The sequence below is a fragment of the Neovison vison genome, chromosome 6, assembly GCF_020171115.1.
Source record: "Neovison vison isolate M4711 chromosome 6, ASM_NN_V1, whole genome shotgun sequence".
Lineage (NCBI taxonomy): Eukaryota > Metazoa > Chordata > Mammalia > Carnivora > Mustelidae > Neogale > Neogale vison.
The window spans coordinates 45,822,730-45,844,067 of record NC_058096.1 but is presented as its reverse complement, the minus strand read 5'-3'; the positions used below and the strand labels follow the sequence as shown (position 1 = coordinate 45,844,067).

At 34.8% G+C, this 21,338-nt stretch overlaps 1 protein-coding gene across 3 annotated transcripts in view; it reads right to left on the bottom strand.

The window, feature by feature from the left end:
- Nucleotides 1–833: 833 nt before the first annotated feature.
- The window catches only part of ARL6 (ADP ribosylation factor like GTPase 6), a 42,739-nt gene continuing 22,234 nt past the window's right edge, over nt 834–21,338 (bottom strand). For 2 of the 3 annotated variants that reach the window (XM_044251187.1, XM_044251186.1), the window contains 3 exons: nt 15,282–15,411; nt 11,477–11,532; nt 834–3,434 (listed from right to left, as the gene is read on the bottom strand). In XM_044251187.1, the coding sequence (XP_044107122.1) occupies nt 3,409–3,434; nt 11,477–11,532; nt 15,282–15,411 (212 nt within the window). In that variant the 3' untranslated portion in view covers nt 834–3,408. Of the gene's footprint in view, nt 3,435–7,312; nt 7,785–11,476; nt 11,533–15,281; nt 15,412–21,338 lie in introns of those variants that run through there. The other variant, XM_044251188.1, reaches the window with a different exon arrangement.

The window sequence follows — 21,338 nt, the reverse complement described above, 5'->3', positions numbered from 1 at the left end:
CAAATTTTGTTTTCAAAATACCTACTATTCCTCTATGACTTGTATGTAGCATTACTTGGTGACTTCAAATTTGGAGAAAGATTTAATTTGTCCCTCTTGGTTTACTCTAATAAATCACCAGAAAAAGTTTAGCACTGTACAATGATGAAACTCCAAGTGTGGCATTAAAATTGAGTGATCAGAAGGAAGAGTCAGTAATGGTCCCGAGGAAGTCCCTTGTAAATCCCAGCAGGAGCATCCTTAATGAGAAAGATTCACTATGAATATAATAACTAAGTTACCTAAAACATTCAATTAAACACAATAACCAAATTTCTATTACTGTAGTATTTCCTCCCAGCCACAGAAATGGACAAACCTATTTTAAATCCATTTAAGTGAACATTTAATCTGCTTTATTTATTTTTAATCTAAAAAGTAAGAGAATAATCAAAAAGCAGAAAATATTAAATAGCTAAAATGCTACAGCATTTTAACACACCACAGTTACATGTAGGAGGTATCTGCCTTAAGTATTCTCAAGAGTAACTGCATATTATTATGTAAATCACAACGTGTTATGCCAAGAATTCTAAAGAAAAAAAAATAACTTAAGCAATCAAAAAATAATTCACTGTTTTTAGCAGACAACCTATAAATGAAAAACAAATTTATATAAAACTGAACTCTTTCGTGATTTACAAGGCATGGGCTGAATAGGGCCACATATAAATACTTAAGTACAATACATACAGTAAGTTTTGAACATTTTATGAAGTGTTTATATTGAAATATAGAACTTAATGAATTAAAATTGCAACAGAGTAATGGCTAAATATGAAAAAACACTTGTGTTTTAATGAAATAAATTTTAATTGTATACCATGTTAAATACAAATGCAATAACCTCAGCTTATCCACACTTTTATGGCATCCTATAGTCCAATGTGCTTCTACATAATCTTCACATGAAAATGTACAGTAGAATAGTTGTTAATAGAGCATAAACTAGATTTGGAGATCATGGAAACTAAGGAAAAAGTACTTTTCTCTCTTCTAAATATTTGCACAGGTATGAGTTACAGCAGCTTGTGCAGTACTCATTAATTTAGTATCAGGGCAGTTTTAAAAAGTATTTTTATTACTCATTTATACCCAGAGTTGAAAATCTTAAGTATTCAGAGACTTAAAAGAAGAAACAATCAAAAACAAAACAAAATAGTAGTCATTTTTCTCTGACTTTCCCACCCCCATCCTGGTCTCCCACCCCAATGAGAGCCTTTTCAATCCTTTTCGCTATCCTTGTGGCAGATAGCTCTGTATTTCTATTATCTGTAATACTCTTGTCTCTTGAATTCATCTATCTTAAACAGATGGCTTGGTTCCAAATCATAGCACCAGCATTTACTAGTGCCATTTAGCAAGTAACTTTTTCAGGTCTCTGTTTCCTTGTCTATGAAACAAATAATAAAACCTACCTACCACACAAGGTTATTGAGACAATTAAATAATGCAAAATCCAGTATGTGTAGTAATATCTAGCTCAAAATATAGTGCTCATATAGTGGTAGCTATTATTACTATTGTGAAAGCTATTATATATTGTTCATATGGTGATAGCTATTATTATTATTGTGATAGCTATTATATATTGTTCATATAGTGATAGTTATTATTATTGAAGTATTACAATCGTTCTGGGGGATAAGGATTTGAACTCTAATACACTCTTTCTTCATCCTCCTAAACTATTCTCCTATCCTCCAGAACAATAGAATATAAGTATTTTGTTAAACTACATTCAGTGTTTTCATGTCCCTTTTATATTTGAGGCAACTCTAGATTAATAAGAATCTCACTTTGTATCCTCATCAAAACAGAGGCCTGTAAGCTAGCTAAAATTAAAATGCTGGACTATTCAAATATTCTGGATAACTTTTAATTTATCAGATTCCAAACCACTGGGATTTTTGGCCTAAGAGAAACTGAATTACAGAACTTTACTTTTAAAATTATTTCAATTCAAATATCTATGGCATATACAACCAGTACCACAGTTACAGTAATGTACCTAGTATTACTCACTTATCTTTTGCCTCCTTTTTAATTTTTATTTTCTTTAAATATTTTGTGTATTTGAGAGAAAAGGGCAGGAGCTGAAGGCAGTAGCTCAACTGACTGAGCCAACCCAGGTGCCCCTTGCCTCCTGTTTTTATCATTTTCACAGCTAAGGACATGGTAAGATGTTTTCCACATTGTATATTACAGTTGTTCTTTATATGTAGTGTTTTTCAGGATTGACACAGTTGCTCTATATACTGTTTTCTAGTGGTTAATTTAAAATGAAAGCTTCTACTCAGAGATCACAATTTTAAGTGGTCTCTAATTAAGTTTTGAGAACTAACACAATTTGCATAGAGAAGATACCTGAGATGTGTCTAAAATTCTAAACAACATTTTTTTTTATCAGTTTATGCTCAGGAAAAACACAGTTTGGTGAGTCACAATTTATTTTAAGAAAGTGCTATAGTAATTGGAGGCATTTTAAAGAAATAAGAAGTCAGTTAAAGTAATTATTTAAGAATCATTAGTTCATTTGCATACCTCTTAATCTTAAAATCCAAGATAGTCATGTAGCCAAAAATAAAATGATACTATGTTTGAAAAGGTTCTCAAAATCACCCTAATTAATTTTAAGTTATCTATGGATAAAGAATATGTCTTGATTTATTTACCTTGTATCACCATTGCCTGGGACAATATCGAACTAGTGTAGGTACAGAGAGGTTCAATACACATTCATTGGATAAATAAATTCAGCTTAATTTGGTCTCAGAAAACTTACAAATGCTTGACAGTAAAACACTAAATATTACATTAACACAGCATTATTCTTTTCAGTGTAAACAAAGTACACTAGTTTGTACATTGTATATTAGGTTTATTGATAGTGACATATAGTAAAAATTTTATGTATATATTAATTACCCATGGTCCCTTATAATATTTAAAGTTCTTTTTCCAAACACAATCGTACTGCAAAGTCATACCGTAAACTAAACTTTGTAAAACAATTTTAAAAAGATGGATTAAACATACTATAAATCATGATGAGATATTGAGATGGCTTATAACTCTCAGTTTAAACATTCTAATTACAATCAAATGTAGACTTTTACTAAGAAGTTGATAATTCTGGAGAAGGAGCCCTTCTGAGGAATGATTTAGTTTTAATAAAATTAATGGTCAGATTAGCATACCTGAAGTCCTATGTTCTTAAAAAGTTCATTCAAAGTCCATAAATGCAAGCAGAAGATTATGAAGTATTCCTAGATGCACAAACATCTTTTAAAAAATATGAAGTATTCAGTGTGCCTTAAGATACATTCCTTGAAGTGAAAACTGTTGAGGTTTCCAAATACTATCTTTTCATGTCTTCACAGCCTGGATCTGATCTGATAACAAAAACCAAACAAAAAATTATCAGTCTCCACAGGCAAAATCCATTTTCTAAAGTAATCCAAGAAAAATCTATAAAAACACTGTGGAAGGGGACGCCTGGGTGGCTCAGTTGGTTAAGCAGCTGCCTTCGGCTCAGGTCATGATCCCAGCGTCCTGGGATCGAGTCCCACATCGGGCTCTTTGCTCGGCAGGGAGCCTGCTTCTCCCTCTGCCTCTGTCTGCCATTCTGTCTGAGTCTCCCCCTCTCTCTCTCTGATAAATTAAAAAAAAAAAAAAAAAAACTTAAAAACACTGTGGAAGCCTATGCACACAACTGTTTGTTTAAAGCACAAACACACTGTAGCTTTTGATTCTGTCATTGTACATGTACACAGTTAAGAGCCAACTAGTTCTCCAAGGCTTTTATGAAAAATAGCAATCCCTTGGCTCATCTCCTTTTTCTTAGGCAACCATTTCTAACCCCTTTTAGGAGATTTACCTCTGTATCTCTAAGTAATACACTTTTTAAAAATTACTTTTTGAAATATCAGTTCCTTCAATGTAGTATGAGGCTTCAGTTCTCACTCTGTGCTGCCCTGCAACCGTTATGCATCCAGCACTCCTATTCTTCTACCACAGGAATCTAGTCATGTGATGAATCTACCTGCTACTCACAACTGAGACAGGTTTTATCTCCCTCCCTGTTACTCTTCCTTTCTTCTACATTTTGTTTTCCCTGTTTTAGTAAGTGTGCCTTATTCTCTAGTCTTGTCTTAGTTTTTCAAGATACTTGACACTAATTCATTGCCACTAGTCTCACACTGTTTAAACCTTTATTACTATGAAGCACATTACATAGCCTATGAACTCCACTTTCTTGAATAACTCTCCATTAGTCTTCCAAAACTCTCTAATGTAGACCAGTTGTTCTCTATGTTTGCCCAGCCATCTTCATAAGGAATCTCTCATTACCATTCTAGGATTTCATTATCTTTCATGATCATCCTGAGGATCCTTCACACAGGCTCTTAATGCTGGTTTCCCTGTTTCGTGGTCTCTTACTTTCACCTCTTGGTTTATTCCCTTGTCTTTTATTAAGAGTATACCTCTCAATGGCTACTTTAGTAAAAGGTATAGAAAGTACATACTTGAGACTGTGCATGGCTGAAGATGTTTTAATTCTACAGTCACAATAAACTGGCACTGCCTGCACATATAATTCCATTATTTTCTTCTTGGACTTTTCCATGGCCCAATTATCTTACAGCTTCCAAATGTTGATTAGAAATATGATGCTATTTCTGTTCCCTTATCCTTAACATGAAACTTATTTTCTTCCCAGGAAGCCTGTAGAATCTTCCATTGTCTTCAGTGTTGAAATCAAATAATGGTGAGCCTTGGTGTGGGAATGTTTTCATTCACTGCCCTGGGCTCTCAAGAGGCCTTTCACCTAAATTCATCATTCAGTTCTGGAAAATACTGTTTGGTGATTTACTTGGTAAATTTTTTCCCTTCTATTTTCTCTTCGCTCATTCTAAAATTTGTATTATTTGGATATTGGGCCCCCTCTTTCTTTTCTTTCCAATTTTACCTTTTTGCTCTTTCTTGAGAGAATGCCTTTATCTTTTTTTTTTTTTTTAAAGATTTTATTTTATTTATTTGAGAGAGAGAGACAGTGAGAGAGAGAATGAGCGAGGAGAAGGTCAGAGAGCGAAGCAGACTCCCCATGGAGCTGGGAGCCTGATGTGGGACTCGATCCGGGACTCCAGGATCACGCCCTGAGCCGGAGGCAGTCATTCAACCAACTGCGCCACCCAGGCGTCCCTGCCTTTATCTTTTTATTGAGTTTTCAATTTCTTCTGTTCTATTATTTTCTAAGAACATTCCCCCCCCATTGGTCCTTTCCAAGTAGTATCCCTGGTCATATTCATGAAAGTAATACCTTTTCTTATCTCTTTGAGGATACCCCAATAGTTTTTTTTTTTTTTTAATATTCTCCCTAAATAAATACTACTTCCTCTAACCCACTTTTTTTGTATGTTGATATTCCATTATTTTTAATGTTTTGGTCTTCAAATACCTGATGATCTTTTACCATCTTCTCATAAGTATGAATGAACACTATAAAGCTGACCAAAATTTCAATATGTATGTGAGGCCTATAAAATATGATCTTTATTCTACTGTAGCTAGCTACACCATTTTCTCGGGAATCTTTGTTGTTAATAGTTTTAGATCTTTTCTCTCGCTGGTCTGATTCCTCAAAGATGACTTTCTATATCCTGCCTACTGACAGTGTCTTCTTGGAGACGTAGGAAAAGGCGGAAGATGATTACACTATGTGGTATAAAAACTTTCAGTTATTCTTCATTTTCAGATCAGCACTGCCACACACAGTTGTGCTTGGTATTCCCTAGTCTGGAGATACTCTCTCTGTAAGCATGAACCTCCAATCTTTCTGGGGGGCAAGAAAGTGTAACTCTCTTATCTTTTCAGCCCCATCTCATCCCTCTTTCCACCTTTCATCAGTATCTGAGACTTTGAGAAGATCTGCAATTTAAAGTAGGATGCTTTCCAGCTTTCCTCAGTGCTAGTTTAGAATTCACCATCCTCAGGTCTCTTAAATCATCCAACATTCATCAGACATCCAGCTTCTAAAATTTGGTTGCCATTTTTGTCTTTTTTTTTTTTTTTTTTTGTCCCTGTAGGGTTATGTCTTTAAATCAAAGCCCCCCCCCCCTTTTGGTTAGATTTGAGAAGAGGAAGAAACCAAGCGTGTGTTCAGTCCTTTATCTTCGATTGGAACGCCCATATGCATATAAGTCTTATTTTAAAATCTTGGAAACATTAACTTTTCCCAGATAAAGTGATAAAGTGATAAAATTAGTATGTTTCATTAGTCATGTGGAAATATTTCTTTTCATAAATATCTCATTTGAGGGGTGCCTGGGTGGCTCAGTGGGTTAAAGCCTCTGCCTTCAGCTTAGGTCATGGTCCCAGGGTTCTGGGATGGAGCCCCGCATTGGGCTCTCTGCTCGGCAGGGAGTCTGCTTCCCCCACTCCTCTCTGTCTGCTTCTCTGCCTACTTGTGATCTCTGTCTGTCAAATAATAAATATAATCTTTAAAAAAAATCTCATTTGAAAGTTTCAGAGCTAGAAAACAACTTATGCCTCTGCAATGGTTTCTGTATAGTCTTTGGTAGATTTAAAAGACATTTCATAGTCTACTCAGGGGTTCTTGTCTTTGGGTTATAAGATATAGGTAATTATTAAAAATCCTTTCAAAAGAGAAGGGGATCATGACACAATATGTCATTTAATATTTTACTCAAAAATTTTCAACATTAAAATAGTAAGATTAAATTGGTCCAAAATGAACCAGAGACTTTCTTGTTTATCATACTAGGAAATTTCATAATTCTGGAAGCAAAATGAAGAGATATAAATTCAGAATATCTTTCATAGCTAAATTTACATAAAAATCATAGGCTAATAAATTAAGTTACAGGCATGGATTAGTCTCCTGTATTTACTGCTACCTAATTTGCAAAATGGGTTTTTACCTCTTTTTAAATCCAGAGAGACAGTCTGGAGAATCAAAATGTAAACTATTTACTATTACATAGGAAAGATGAACAAAGGATCTCCTATTCAAAACCAAGCTGATAACATCTATGTACTAAGTTTCCTCTTCTCCTAAATAGAGAGCACTTAGGTAGAAGGTGAATTTAACATTTACTGGGTTTTTTTCTTATCTGAGACACTTTAACACAGTGTTTTATTTAATCCATGCAATTTCTGACATCTTATTTTTTATTTGTATAGGTGATGAAAATTATCTTCCAAAAAAATAACAGACAATTGTTAATAGAAAGTAGTAGAATAAATCTGCTAGACTCAAAAGCTCAAATATTTTTTATTGCTATTCTATATTCCCTACATAAGATAGGGAAACAGTTCACGGAAAACTGCTCTAAAAGTTACATAAAATATGGTAACACAAAGGCTCAGAAATATTTCCAATAGTGTATCCTCCTTACAAAAGGGGAAGTAAGATACAAAGATAATAAATCAGACAAATCAAAGACACAAAAATGAGTAATAAGACCAGAGTTGGCAAGTGGAACTGTGATGTTAGATCGTTACTGACACCTAGTGGCCATGTTATTACAGACAAAATATACCAACAAAAAAAGGAAGCGAGAACTACAATTTATCAACCTATTTTCAGTAGGTACTATGTTTTTATGAGCAACAGTAGGGTTTTATCCATGCTATATCTTCACTGTGAGAAGTAAGGCCTGGGAAAATAAATCAAGGCTGAACATATGCTTCTGATCTTCTGTAGAACATTGCTCCTTAACCTGTTTTATGGAGAATAAGTCCCATAAAAGCATCAGAAGTGTAAACCAGTTCTTTATCACCATTAAAGGTTCTCAATTATGTTTTACTTAATTGTAAAGTATGACTATAACATTCTTTATAGTTTAACGGTAAATGTCATGATGTCTACACAAAAACAACAAAAAAAACCATAGTCTGTGCAGTTTATGAAAATACCACACATAACACATAAAAATATTTATCAGTTATACATTTAATACTCTGAACCAAAGAGATAGTATGTCTCTTAATGCATGGTCAAGCAGGCTATTCTTAGATTCACCAGGATATGCATAAGAGAACACAAAATTACATATATAACTAGCATTAAAAGATCAGTGTAGAAGAAAATTAAACTTATAGCCAAAAGACTACAAGTAGAATTAATAATATTTTGTTATTTATCCTTGTTCAGGGCTGGGAGATTCTTGATAGGAATGATCCCTAGTTCTGCTCACAAATGGACATTTTTCAGCCTGACTCATGTCCTGTAATAAAAGAATCTACAGGACTTGGTTTCTTTCACATCTATGGCTCTGTGTGGGTCACTGTTTGAAACCATTCCTATGGTTATAAACAATGTAATCTTAGAGGAAATGATACATCTTAATTTATTCCTTGACAATGGTAAAATACTGTACCAATCAATGATAGCTATTTTAGATGAATAACAAAACTGAAATATACAAAACATCAGTAGAACACTGGTATCTACAATACTAAGTGAGTGTTAAAATTTGTGTAAACATGTATAAATGGAACTATACAAAGAGTTCAGCATGATTCTTAGGAGATATATGCCATTCAAACTTACTTTTAATTATTGACAGTTAAGGCCTAGAATTTGTCCCAAACTTCAAATGTGCTTCTGTCACTAGATCTGACAGGAATTTGTTGCCATAAATTGAAATTTTCTAGAGTTGCCATGTATATTGATTGTAAAGATGCAAATTATTTATTTAAATAAACCCTTCAGAAAAATGTAATAGACTATGATTGCCATGGAAGAAAGAATATTTACTGGGACCTTTTGAATTCTGGAGGATTCAGGTAGATAAAAAAGTTAAACGCTTTAATTTTTTTTTATTATTATTTCTGTTCTTGTAACAGGACACCATTGGAAACATTGGTTACTTTATCAAGGCTTTGACTGGAATATCATATTTGAGAGAGACAGACCTAGACTCAGATATGACCAAACGGCTTTGAGGAACGAAGGCTGACTTCACAAAACACGGCGCATAAAGCCCCTCGGAAATACCTTGCTTACCGAGTTTCCAGCAGCATCACCAGGTGAGCAAAGAATGTCACTTCCTGGGAAGTACAGGAACCTCAGGATATATTGGGCACCTTGTGAAGAGGAATCTGCCTAAACCTACAGGGATTGCAGGCATGTCCGATGGCAAGTACTTGACTTGGCTTCTGGCCAGGAGAGGCTACTTATGTAAATAATTTGGCCAATTTGGACTTGTTTTGTAGACAAATTCATCTTGATTTGGCTATCTTGGGAAATGAGGGTTATTTTAGAGAGAAAAATTATGTGTCAATAACCCACCTCTACAGATCTTAAATCCTAGTTTTGATTGTCCTTAAATGTTGTTTGCTTAAGCTAGACAACTTGAGGTAAATTGCAGAGATATAGTTTTTATATATTTACTATACAACAGCTCATATACAGATAATCTTATTGCTTGTTATGCTGTGGGAATAATATGAGGACCTCCATGTGCCCATTATTATTTAAACAACTGGAAAATGGGATTAAATCCCCAAACAACTGTATAACTCAAATATCATCTTGACCAATTTCCTTATTTAAGGAAAATGAAAACTTTTTTAAAAGCTGGAGCCCACTCCATGAGGTTAATTACAGACTTGTGGAGATAATGGATGACCCCACTTTCTCTATGATTGGATTGGATGATGCTCTCGGGGATGTACTTGCCCTAATCTCTTGAGACAAGTCTCTCACTTGACAGTGATTCCTTGTAATTAGGATACTGTTAAGGCTGGACCTCAAAGAAAGAGGGCTTCTTAATGGTTTTATTCCTTAGTCATATTTGTCCTAGGAACTACCTCTATTAATGTAAAATTACAAGTAGAGACTTTAGCCAAGCATACAGTGACCATCTTTAGGCCTGACATGGCAGTCACCAACAAATTCAAAAGTTGGCCCTCTAAAACTGAATAGCCCTTGATATCTTAACACCAGTTAAAGGATGCCCAAAATTATACGACTGGGCCCTAACAAAACCCATTGACTATGTATTTCTAACTTATGTCCCAGGCTGGATAGGTTGCCTTACTTTGGGTTTCCCCTGAATGCATAGACACATTATTAAAATCATTACCAACCCAGCCAATCTTCCAAATTTAAAACAACAGTGGACACATTTTGTGTTACATTGGTATGGCCACCTAGCAGACTGGAGGATGTTTTGCACCTGGAAGCTCTTAATTAGTACATGGTCAAAGCCCTAAAGGACACTCACAATAGCATTTCTCCATTAAATACTGAAGTAATACATATGCATGAACCAGTTTTACAATATAGAATGGCATTAGATGTTTTCACTGCTACATTAAGGTGAAACTTGTGCTAAAATAAAAAACAAAATGCTGTTTATATATTCCAGATTACCACAAAAATAAATCTGGGTTTCTAAATGAATGGATACTCAAATTAGCACTTTAAATGATCTCTCTTTCCTTTAGTGATTGCTTTACAGTCCTGAACTAGAGGAAAATTATCAAAGGTTAACTACAACTACCAAAGCTCTTTTATTCTGATTTCTCTTTCTCATTATAATATTAATCTTATTCTGCCATTTCTGGTGTCACCCTGCCTACTGTCAAGACTCTTTCACTGCCTAACTTCCAGCTGACAGATGATCCTTTCTACTCATGGAGGTTCATATATGTTGACCACATTGGATTGAGCTGCCTCCCCCTTTTGTATCTCCTTTATCTGCTCCATAACTGACCAATACTGACCCATAGGTAGGGACATCTCCACGCCCCATTCAGCAGGAAGAAGTTAAAGAAGATGAGACCTTCCATCTTCAATATATTTAAGGGTCAAAACTGTTCATGGGGAAAATGAGGAGAGAGCAGAAGGCTTGCTGAAGACAAAGCATAAGCAGACACCCTGCCATCTGCCCTCCGCCACACTCCTCCATAGGCTAGGTGACACATTCTTCCAGGAAGCTCCTAACTATCTTAATGTTAATGCCTTGCTAGAGGGAGAAACAACCTTAACTTGACAAAGGCAAGGCCTCCCTTATCTTGTAGGTCCTCTTTAGCATATGAAAGTTCTTTCTAAAACCTCGCATTTCCCTATTTCTCCCTACTTCACAATATATAATCTATTGCTCTTCACAACCCCAGTACAGGTCTTTTCTGCCCATTGGTCCTGTCCTGTCCAAAAAACAAAACAAAACAAAAAAACCCAAAAATCAAGAAAATTAAACAAAAACCAAATAACAAAACAAACAACAACAAAAAAATACATGTAGTAAGGTATTGGATACTTACTCGATTGTTTTTTCTGACAGCAGAAATAAATGGAAATGAGAAAGGCAATGATATAGTAAAAATGAAATGTAAAAAGGGAAAGAAAAATATGAATAGAATGGGAATAAAGGCTGAAGATGCACGGTATTTTGTGATGTACCTTGAAGCCAGTCTACACCTTCTTGCAATCCTTCTCCTTTTATGGCATCACTAGCACTGAAATAAAATCCATAAGAAACATATCCATTTCATTACTTCATAAAACCATAATAACAATTACAATTTTGCTATATGGAAATTAATATAGTCTAATAACATATTTGAGCAAAACTGGTAAGTGCTGAAACTGAATATAAACAGGAAAAAGTCTGAGTGCTCAGAAAAGACATGAGAAATTTATTCATGATTTATAATAGACATTTGGAAAAGTGTTATCACTAAAAAGTTATTATTCTACTTTGCCCAGCTCCAGTGGCTCAATAACATTTATCCATTAGAAATGCTTGACTTAGGTTGTAATTTAGGCACACGACTGAGTGACTTTATTTGAAATGGAATTTTATATCTATAAGGTATAAACCTGTAATTATAACTTTGGTAAACTGGGAGAATAAAAAAAAAAAATCTCAGATTTCAATCATATCCTTATGTCTAATGGCTTCAGGAACCTGGACAGGTTATTCAACTGTCTGCCTTTATTTGTAGCATCTATAAAATGGTGTTGAATAAACTAAAATAATAAAATACAGAGGATTTTTATACTATCAGATGTTTTTCAAAGACATAGACTGATAGCAATTAGTATAAATAATTGGATTTTCTCAATGATTAGGGCTCCTTTAAGTGTGTACCTAGTTACCTGAGTAATTAATTTGATTCTAATCAAAACAGAAATTACTCTCAAGGAATTAGATTATGAATATGACTTATCATAGAATTATTTTAAAACAGAAAGACAGAAATCAACAGCATGTGATATATAATTATTCAAAGTAAATTATAGATTATCCATATCAGCAGCAAAACATTAGTAACTGCAATGCTTAAATCAAGAAAGATCAATGTATTGATTTTTATCACACACTTATAGTCCCAAGCAAGACTAAGGTCTCAAACAAACAAGTAATAAAATGGAAAAACTTGTTCCCTTTACTGGTGGCATTAGTGCCATACTAAAAACCCTGCATCTTTTCCTAGTAAGTCCCAGATTCTACCTTTCCCTTTGAATACATCATCAGACCTGTAACTAGAATAAATGCCAAAGTCTTTACCATGTCCTACTAGGACCTGTGTGATATGGCCTATGGCTATTTCTCAATGGCCTCATCTCCTACAACTTCCCCCTAGATCTCCCTCCTCAAGCCAGCCTGCACTTTTTGCTATTCCTGGAACACACAAGGTACATTCTCATCTAGGAGCCTTTTCACTTGGCTGGCCTCTCTGTCTGGCAAGCTATTCCTCCAAACTTTTGCATGAGTTTCTCTCTGACTTCAGTTAGATTTCACAGAGGGAGCACCTCTCATTCTTTCTCTTACTGTCCTACTCTACTCTTCTTCATCCTTCCAGCTGATATTTTATGTATCTATTTATCTGATTTGTTACCTGTTGCCCTCATAAGAGAGTAAATAAGCAAATATGTATATACATATTGTGCCAGGGACTTTGTCAAAGAACTTTTAAAAAAAAACCATTAACAAAATCAGAGCCTGAAAATCAGAGTTGGCTATATATTTAGTACAATGATTAAAAATAAAGCACAAAAGTTTTCATTTCTCTATAATCTTTATTGTCGAGTAAATTTACTTGCACTTAAGGCAAGAGAGATAGAATATTTTAAATGGGGGCGCCTGGGCGGCTCAGTGGGTTGAAGCCTCTGCCTTTGGCTCAGGTCATGATCTCAGGGTCCTGGGATCAAGCCCCGAATCGGGCTCTCTCCTCAGCAAGGAGCCTGCTTCCTCCTCTCTCTCTGCCTGCCTCTCTGCCTACTTGTGATCTCTGTCTATCAAATAAATTAAAAATCTTAAAAAAATATTTTATATGCACACCGAGTGTTACCTTTATTCCTAAAACTGGAAAAGAAAAATAAGTGTATTTTCAATTTTATAAATGCTTTAAAAAATAACAAAAAATTAAAAAACAAGCTTAACAAACGAAACACTAGAAATTAGTGAGATACTATTTGAATAGTCAAAATTATAAACAACTTTCAAAGAAATACTTGGCATTCTTCTATAAGTTATACAGAAAACATAGGAACCTGGCAATGTAATACTACACATCCTTATAGCATGAGGACATTACCTTTTCTCTCACTGAGAAGTATAAATAAAGAATAAAGAAATCTGTTAAAATTCAACTGCTGATGATTTTAAGTAGAAAGAGATTTTCTTCCACTTGCAAAATTAATTTCTATTTCAAAATTAAAAATAGGACTGTATCTTTTACTATAAATTAGACCTATAGTTTTTAATGTTGTACTTTCTATCAAAACAATGCTTAATACAATGCAAAAATTAAAAACTAGTCTACTTTGAGCATTACTAATTTATGTATGATTTAGAGAGAAATACAAAGGTTCACCTTAAGATACTTCTCTACCTAAAATCCCTCCTTTCTTTACCAACCAAGTATCACAGAACCACAATTCTAAATCAAAAGACATTTCATAAAATTGACTCTTCTGATTCCAAAGTAAGGAGGATTTTACTCAAGATATGTATATAGGGTTTCACTCCTGGGTAAAGGGTCTGGTGGCCCTGAGTACTGAGGCTTTTCAAGGGCTTTCTCAGGCTCTCACCTAAAAGTTCTTTTTTGAGCTCTAGAATCTCCTTGTTCCGTATTCTGTTTCTCTTCTAGGGGTAGTATACTTTTCTGCCTCTTTGTTAGGGCTTTCTCCATAATTACCTTCTTTTAAAAAAGGGAGAACTGGCAAGAGAAGGACATCTTGTAGCAGAGGGAGTAGGTGGGTGGATAGAAAGAAGCTTAAATTAATATAAGGTAGGCACCAAAATACTATCTAATATATAACTTCTGGTTATCCTTATTGGAATATTTTGGCAGAAAGGCACACCAGAGTTAAATATATCCATAAGACACTGCTTTCCAAATAAACATGTATAATAATTTCAGATGCTAAACACTGAAGAGTTCAACTGTATTAGTATATCCAAATGAAATTAATATTTACATTTCTATATAATCATATACACCAGTATTTGTTGTGTACATGATAAGTACCTGGTACTATTATCATTCTAGAGGTTAAGGAGTGAACGAAACTGATAAAATGCCAGCTCTCATGGTACTAATGCAGTAGTATAGGAAGATAGACTATAAAGCAAGCAAAACCCAAAGAGGATATGGCAAGAGAAATATAAAGCAAAGCATTTAAAAAAAGGAGAGACGGGGGGTAGGTATAATATTTTGGAGGGTTATGAGGAGAGGTTTCCTGAAGGAAGTACAACAGCAAGCCAGGAAAATCACTTTGGAGACTGATTCAGACAAAGGGACTAACAAGTGCAAAAGTCCTGAGATGGGATTGTGGTTGCTGGATTCAATGTGCAGAAGGAAATTAGTGGGCTTGAAACTGGGTAAGTGGGCTAGATCTTTTAAAGAGTTGTTTCTATTTCATATCCTCAGAAAGATTTGAAATTTTTTTTTGTTCTTTTTTTTTTTTTTTAAGATTTATTTATTTAAGTAAACTTTACACCCACTGTGGGGCTGAAACTCGCAACTCTGGGGTCCATAGCTGCATGCTCTGACTGAGCCAGCCAAGCAGGCCAAGATTGGAAAAAATTTTAACAGTAATATATTCATGAATACCTGCATTGCTACAATTCTAATACAACTAAATCCTTGGCTTACATCCTATCATGTTAGGTGTCTTACACATAAGCTTAGCAAAGAACTGAAGCTCGGAGATTTTTTTTAGAATGCTGTAATGAAGAGTAAGTATAAAACATTACCAAATATGCCATGGTTTATCTTTGATGTTCTCTAAACACAGCAGCTGAGACACTTTTACAGACGTCACTGCATCTCTAAGATCCATTTTGTTTGCAAAAAATAAGATTGGTATTCGGCGGTGCTTAATATCTAAAAGACAAAGTAAGACTATCATGACCCTTTCGGCTTTTTGGTCATTTCCCCAAATTCTTCAAACTGAAATTCACTAAAACTATTTTCCAACCACTTCTTTCTGTACCACATATACACAAACATTTAAAGACATATACTGTCAAGAATGTATCTGAATGACAGGAGAATTAACAAAATACTTTTTCTTAAGACTATCCACCCTCTGGGATGCCTGGGTGGCTCAGTCTGTAAGTGTCTGACTTTGGCTCAGGTCATGATCCCAGGGTCCTGGGACAAATTCCCTCATCTGGCTCCCTGTTCAGGGAGCAGCTCTGCTTGTTTCACTCTCTCTCTGACAAAAAAAAAGACGACACCTGCCCTCTGGTTGGAGCTTTATTTTATTTTTTTTTTAAAGATTATTTATTTATTTATTTGACAGACAGAGATCACAAGTAGGCAGAGAGACAGGCAGAGAGAGAGAGAGAGAGGAAAGCAGGCTCTCCGCTCAGCAGAGAGCCCAATGCAGGAGTCGATCCCAGGACCCTGGGATCATGACCTGAGCCGAAGGCAGCGGCTTAACCCACTGAGCCACCCAGGCGCCCTGGTTGGAGCTTTAAAACAAAGATGAGTGTGGTGGGAGTTGGGGCTCAGTAAGCAGTTACTGAGAAGTATCTACAAAGGGATCAAATATTTAGTTTTGTTTTTTCTGTCAACAGAAAGGAGTCAAACTTCAAAATGAAAGTAGAAGGGAGACAAACTAGATCTTGATGTTAAATTTAGGCACTCGTTAGAAGTGACAAACTAGATATTTTAACAAGATATTTTAGTTTGTTACAACTCTGGAAAATTTTTTCATTGTTTTGAATAGTTAATTCATTTAAATAGTTCAAAATTCAGATGATACAAAATGGTATACAGTGAAAGAATTTCCCTCCTACCTGTTCCAGGCCATCCACTAGTTCTCTCTAAAAGTGTTAACGTGTATCACCTATCACCTGGCATATTTTTAGAAATATTTTCAAACACTTATTATATATTATTCTTTATACAAATAGTAGCAGACTATTCAGTTAGATATCTCCTACTTTTCACTTACTTTCATATTTTGGAGCTTGTCCCATACCAGTACATAAAGAGCAGTTTCTTCACTATTTTAACAGTTGTAGAATATTCTGCCTGTTAGTACTATGTACCATAATTTGTTTAATCAGTACCCAGTGAGATATACTTGTATTGTTGCCAATATTTAAAACTATAAAAAATGCTGAAATGAATAAAAGTGTACACCGTAAATTTTGTACATGGGCAGTATGTCTGGTAGGGTAAATTTGGGAAGTAGAGTTGCTAGTTAAAGGATATGTAAATTGTTGGGGCACCTGGGTGGCTCAGTGTGTTAAGCCCCTGCCTTCGGCTCAGGTCATGATCTCAGGGTCCTGGGATCAAGCCCCACATCGGGCTCTCTGCTCAGCAGGGAGCCTGCTTCCCTTCCTCTCTCTCTGCCTGCCTCTCTGCCTACTTGTGATCTCTGTCAAATAAATAAATAAAAATCTTTAAAAAAAAAAAAGATATGTAAATTGCTATTTTGTAGTGATTACTGCAAGGCCTTCCTTTAAAAATGTATCAATTTATGTATCAACAATAATGTGTAAGAATGAACATTTCCAGTACCCTTGCCAAGAGTGTTTTCAAACCTATTGATCTTTTTATGATGGTGGATAGGTAAAAAGTATTATCAGAATATGTTTACTTTGTTTTTAAAAAGGTCAAGAATTTTTTTATATATTCAAAAGATGGTTCTATTTCTTTTTTTAATGGACTATCTTACCCAAGCCTTTTCCCATTTTTTTTTTTTAAAGATTTTATTTTTTTGAGAGAGAATGGGAAGGAAAGCATGAATGGGGCTGAGAGGCAGAGAGAGAGAAGCAGACTTCCCTCTGAGCTGGGAACCTGACTCCAGGATCTGTCCAAGGACCCTGGGATCACGGCCTAAGCTGAAGGCAGACTGTTAACTGACTGAACCACTCAGGCGCCACTCCCCATTTTTCAATTAAGTTTCTGTCTCTCTCTCTTTTTAAAATTTTATTTATTTATTTGGCAGGAAAAGGAAACACAAGCAGGGGAAGTGACAAGCACAGGGAGAGGGAGAAGCAGGCTCCCCGCTGAGCAGAGAGCCTGATGCAGGACCCTGGGATTCTGAACAGAGCCAAGCGCTGCCGCTTAACTGACAGAGCCACCCAGGTACCCCTAAGTTTTTATTTTCTTAGGATTTGTAGGAACACCATAAGTAATAAGGGAAAAAGTCCTGTAGCTCTGATATGAACTGCAAATAACCCACTTGCTTGTCATTTGCCTTCGACTGCTCATGGTTTGTTTTGTAATTAAAAACTTTTTATGTAGTCAAATTCATCAATCTTTTAGGATTCTGGGTTCTGTGTTATAGTTGGAAAGGCCTCCTCTTGCCCCAGAATGATTTTAAACTTCTCCCATAGTTTCTTCTACTGCTGCGTTAGTGTGATTTTTACATTTAAATATTTAGTCCAGCTAAAATTTACCCTGAAACAGAGAATGTCAGAATGGGTAAAAAAGCTACACATAATCATACAATGTTTATAAGAAACACACTTTAAACATAAGGACACAAATAAGCCAAGAGGAACTGGATAGAAAAACATGCATACATTTAAATGTAAGAAAGCCTGCATGACTACATTATTATTAGACAAAGTAGTATTCAAGATGAAGGGAAAAGACAGATACTCGTTGCTCTCTGTACAGTTTATTATATGTCAGTGCTTTTTTAAAGTTTTTATTTAAATTCCAGCTAGTTAACATACAGTGTAATATTAGTTTCAGGTATACAATCTAGTGAGTCAACACTTCTATACATCACCAGCTGCTCATACAACACCCCCTGCTTATCACAAGTGCGCTCCTCAATCCCCATCACCTGTTTAACCCATCTCCCACCCATCTCCCCACTGGTAACCATCAGTTTCTTCTTTAAAGTTAAGAATCTGTTTCTTGGTTTGCCTCTTTCTCTTTGAAAAAGATAGGCATTTAAAAATTATGAAAGTGTCACTCACTCAAAACAACAAAATAATTTTAACCGTATATGCACCTAATAAATGAATACTATTAACGGACATTAATAGACCTTTCATCCAACAACAGCAAAATACGTATTTTACTTAACTGCAGATGGAACATTCACCAAGCCAGACCAACATAAATACTGGCCCAATATTTCAAAGGATGAAACCTTACAGAATATGTTATTCCATCAAATGGATTTAAGTTAGAAATTTGTAACAAAAAGAAACTTAGAAAATTCCCATATATAGAAATTAAATAATACACTACTAAAAAATCTAAGGATCAAAAAAGAACTCACAAGGTAAGTTAGAAAATACTTCACACTAAATAAAAAAGGAAACAAACATCGAAATCTGTGACATGTAACTAAATCCTTAGAGAATATGTACTGCTTTAAATGCTCATATTAGAAAAGGTGTAAAATCAATGATTTCTACTTCTATCTGAAAAAGGTAACAGACAATGAGATACAATATATATATAGAAAATTCATAATAAAACAAAGAGAGAAATTAACAAAAATTTTTAAAAACAACCAACAGAAGAAATTATTAACAAAGCCAGAGTTCTTAAAAAGTTAATAAAACCAATACACTCTTTAAAAAATTGAGCAAGAAAAAATGGGGGAAACAAATGATCAATATCAGAAATGAAGGAACATAACAGATCTTACAGACATTAAAAGGATAGTAAGAGGATAATACAAACAGTTTTATGTCAGTACACTTGATAACATAAATTAATTTTAAAATCTGGTCAAAAATTACCAAAAGTGACCTAAGGAGAAATACAAAACTTTAATAGCCTTTTATCATTTAATGAAATTTAACTCCTAATTCACAGTCCCTCTTACTCCCTTATATTCCCCGCCAACACACACAAAATCCCAACCCTGAAAGCTTCTATCAAACATTTAAGGACAAAATAATACCAATTCTACCCAATCCAAAAAATAAAGTAAAAAGAGAAAGAATAAATATTTTCCAACTCATTTTATAAGGCCTCTATCACCCAGATGACTAAAGCATTTTAAGAAAGTTATAAACCAAAAACCTTATGAGCACAAAACCAAAAATTTTTACTAAAATGTTAGCAAATCCAACTCCGTGATATATCGAAAGGTTAATACTCAAATGAGGTTTAACCCAGGAATGTACATTTGTTTTAATAGATGTGAATACAGTGTAGTATTATTGCTGTAACAGATGTAGAAAAAGTATTTGGTAAATTATAACACTAGGTTATAATGGAACCTTTTGAAAAATTAGGAATAACAGAAAATTTCCTTGACCCAATAAAGATATAAGCAAACCCTAGTGAGCATCATAATTAGTGGTAAAATAAATGTAAAGAATGGGAATAAGGTATAGAAACAACCTAAGTGTCTATCAATGGATGAATGATAATGATAGTGAACAACAAGGGCTTGAATTATGCAAGTCCACTTACATGTGCCTTTTTTTTTTTTAAAGATTTTATTTATTTATTTGACAGAGAGAAATAACAAGTAGACGGAGAGGCAGGCAGAGAGAGAGAGAAGCAGGCTCCCTGCTGAGCAGAGAGCCCGATGCGGGACTCGATCCCAGGACCCTGAGATCATGACCTGAGCCGAAGGCAGCGGCTTAACCCACTGAGCTACCCAGGCGCCCACATGTGCCTTTTTTTTTCAGTAAATATATTGAAGGATATTTTGGAGATATGCAACAATTTGAAAAATCCTGTAAACAAATCATGAAGCTTAGAAACCCTGAAGGAAAATTAAGAAAAGGTTAGGCATTTCATGAATGCATAAAATACATATAGAAATGAGATGATTTTACCACTAACTACCATAAAAGATAAACAAATCTATTATAAAAATTTAAAATTTATCAATACTTATGCACACATAAACCAAATATGGTAGCATTCACAGTTAAGAAAAATGCAAATGAGTAAAAGATGCAGTATTAAATCATAACTGCATAAAACTGTAGTAATACTGTACCACTGTTAATTTCATAGACATCTCCTGTAGCTATTATTGCAGTGAGCTCAAGTGTTGGAAGTATCTGCTTAAAATGCTATGTGATACTAATCATCCTATATAAACAGTTCCCTTCTCCAGGAAATCATGTACCACAAAAAACTATCTCTCACAGTTCTCACATATTTTTTTATTTTGTGTAATACTGTATATCCTGAATTAAACCATAGGACCCATACAAAGTACCACCTGTCATGCTGGAAGTGCTCCCAAGAACCACAGAGAAGTCATGTCATTAGAGGAAAAAGTTGAATTATTTGATAAGTATCACAGATCGAGATCTGCAGTTATGGATGTCCACCATTTCAAGATAAATGAATGCAGTATAAGGGCCATTGTGAAAAAATAAAAGGCAGTTCATGAAGCCATTGTTGTAGTTACACCAGCACGCAAGATAATCTTGTACTTTTCATGAAATACCTTTTTACCTCGTACTGAAAATGTAGCTTCTATGATTGCTATAAAAAGGCATTCCTACAGTATAGATTCTAACATGATTCAAGAAAAGGTGAAGTTACTATATGAACATAAAGCAATGGGAAGGTAGAGAATTTGATGGTTTGGTAATTTCAGAAAGAGCTTTGCCTTAAAAAATGTCAAAATAACAGAAGAAGTAGCATCTGCCAACCAAGAGATCCAGACAGAATTTCCATATGCCATTAAGAAAATCCCTGGGGAAAAAGGATATCACCTGAACAGGTTTTTTTTTTTTTTTAAAGATTTTATTTATTTGTTTGTCAGAGAGAGAGGGGGAGAGAGTGAGCACAGGCAGACAGAGTGGCAGGCAGAGGCAGAGGGAGAAGCAGGCTCCCTGCCGAGCAAGGAG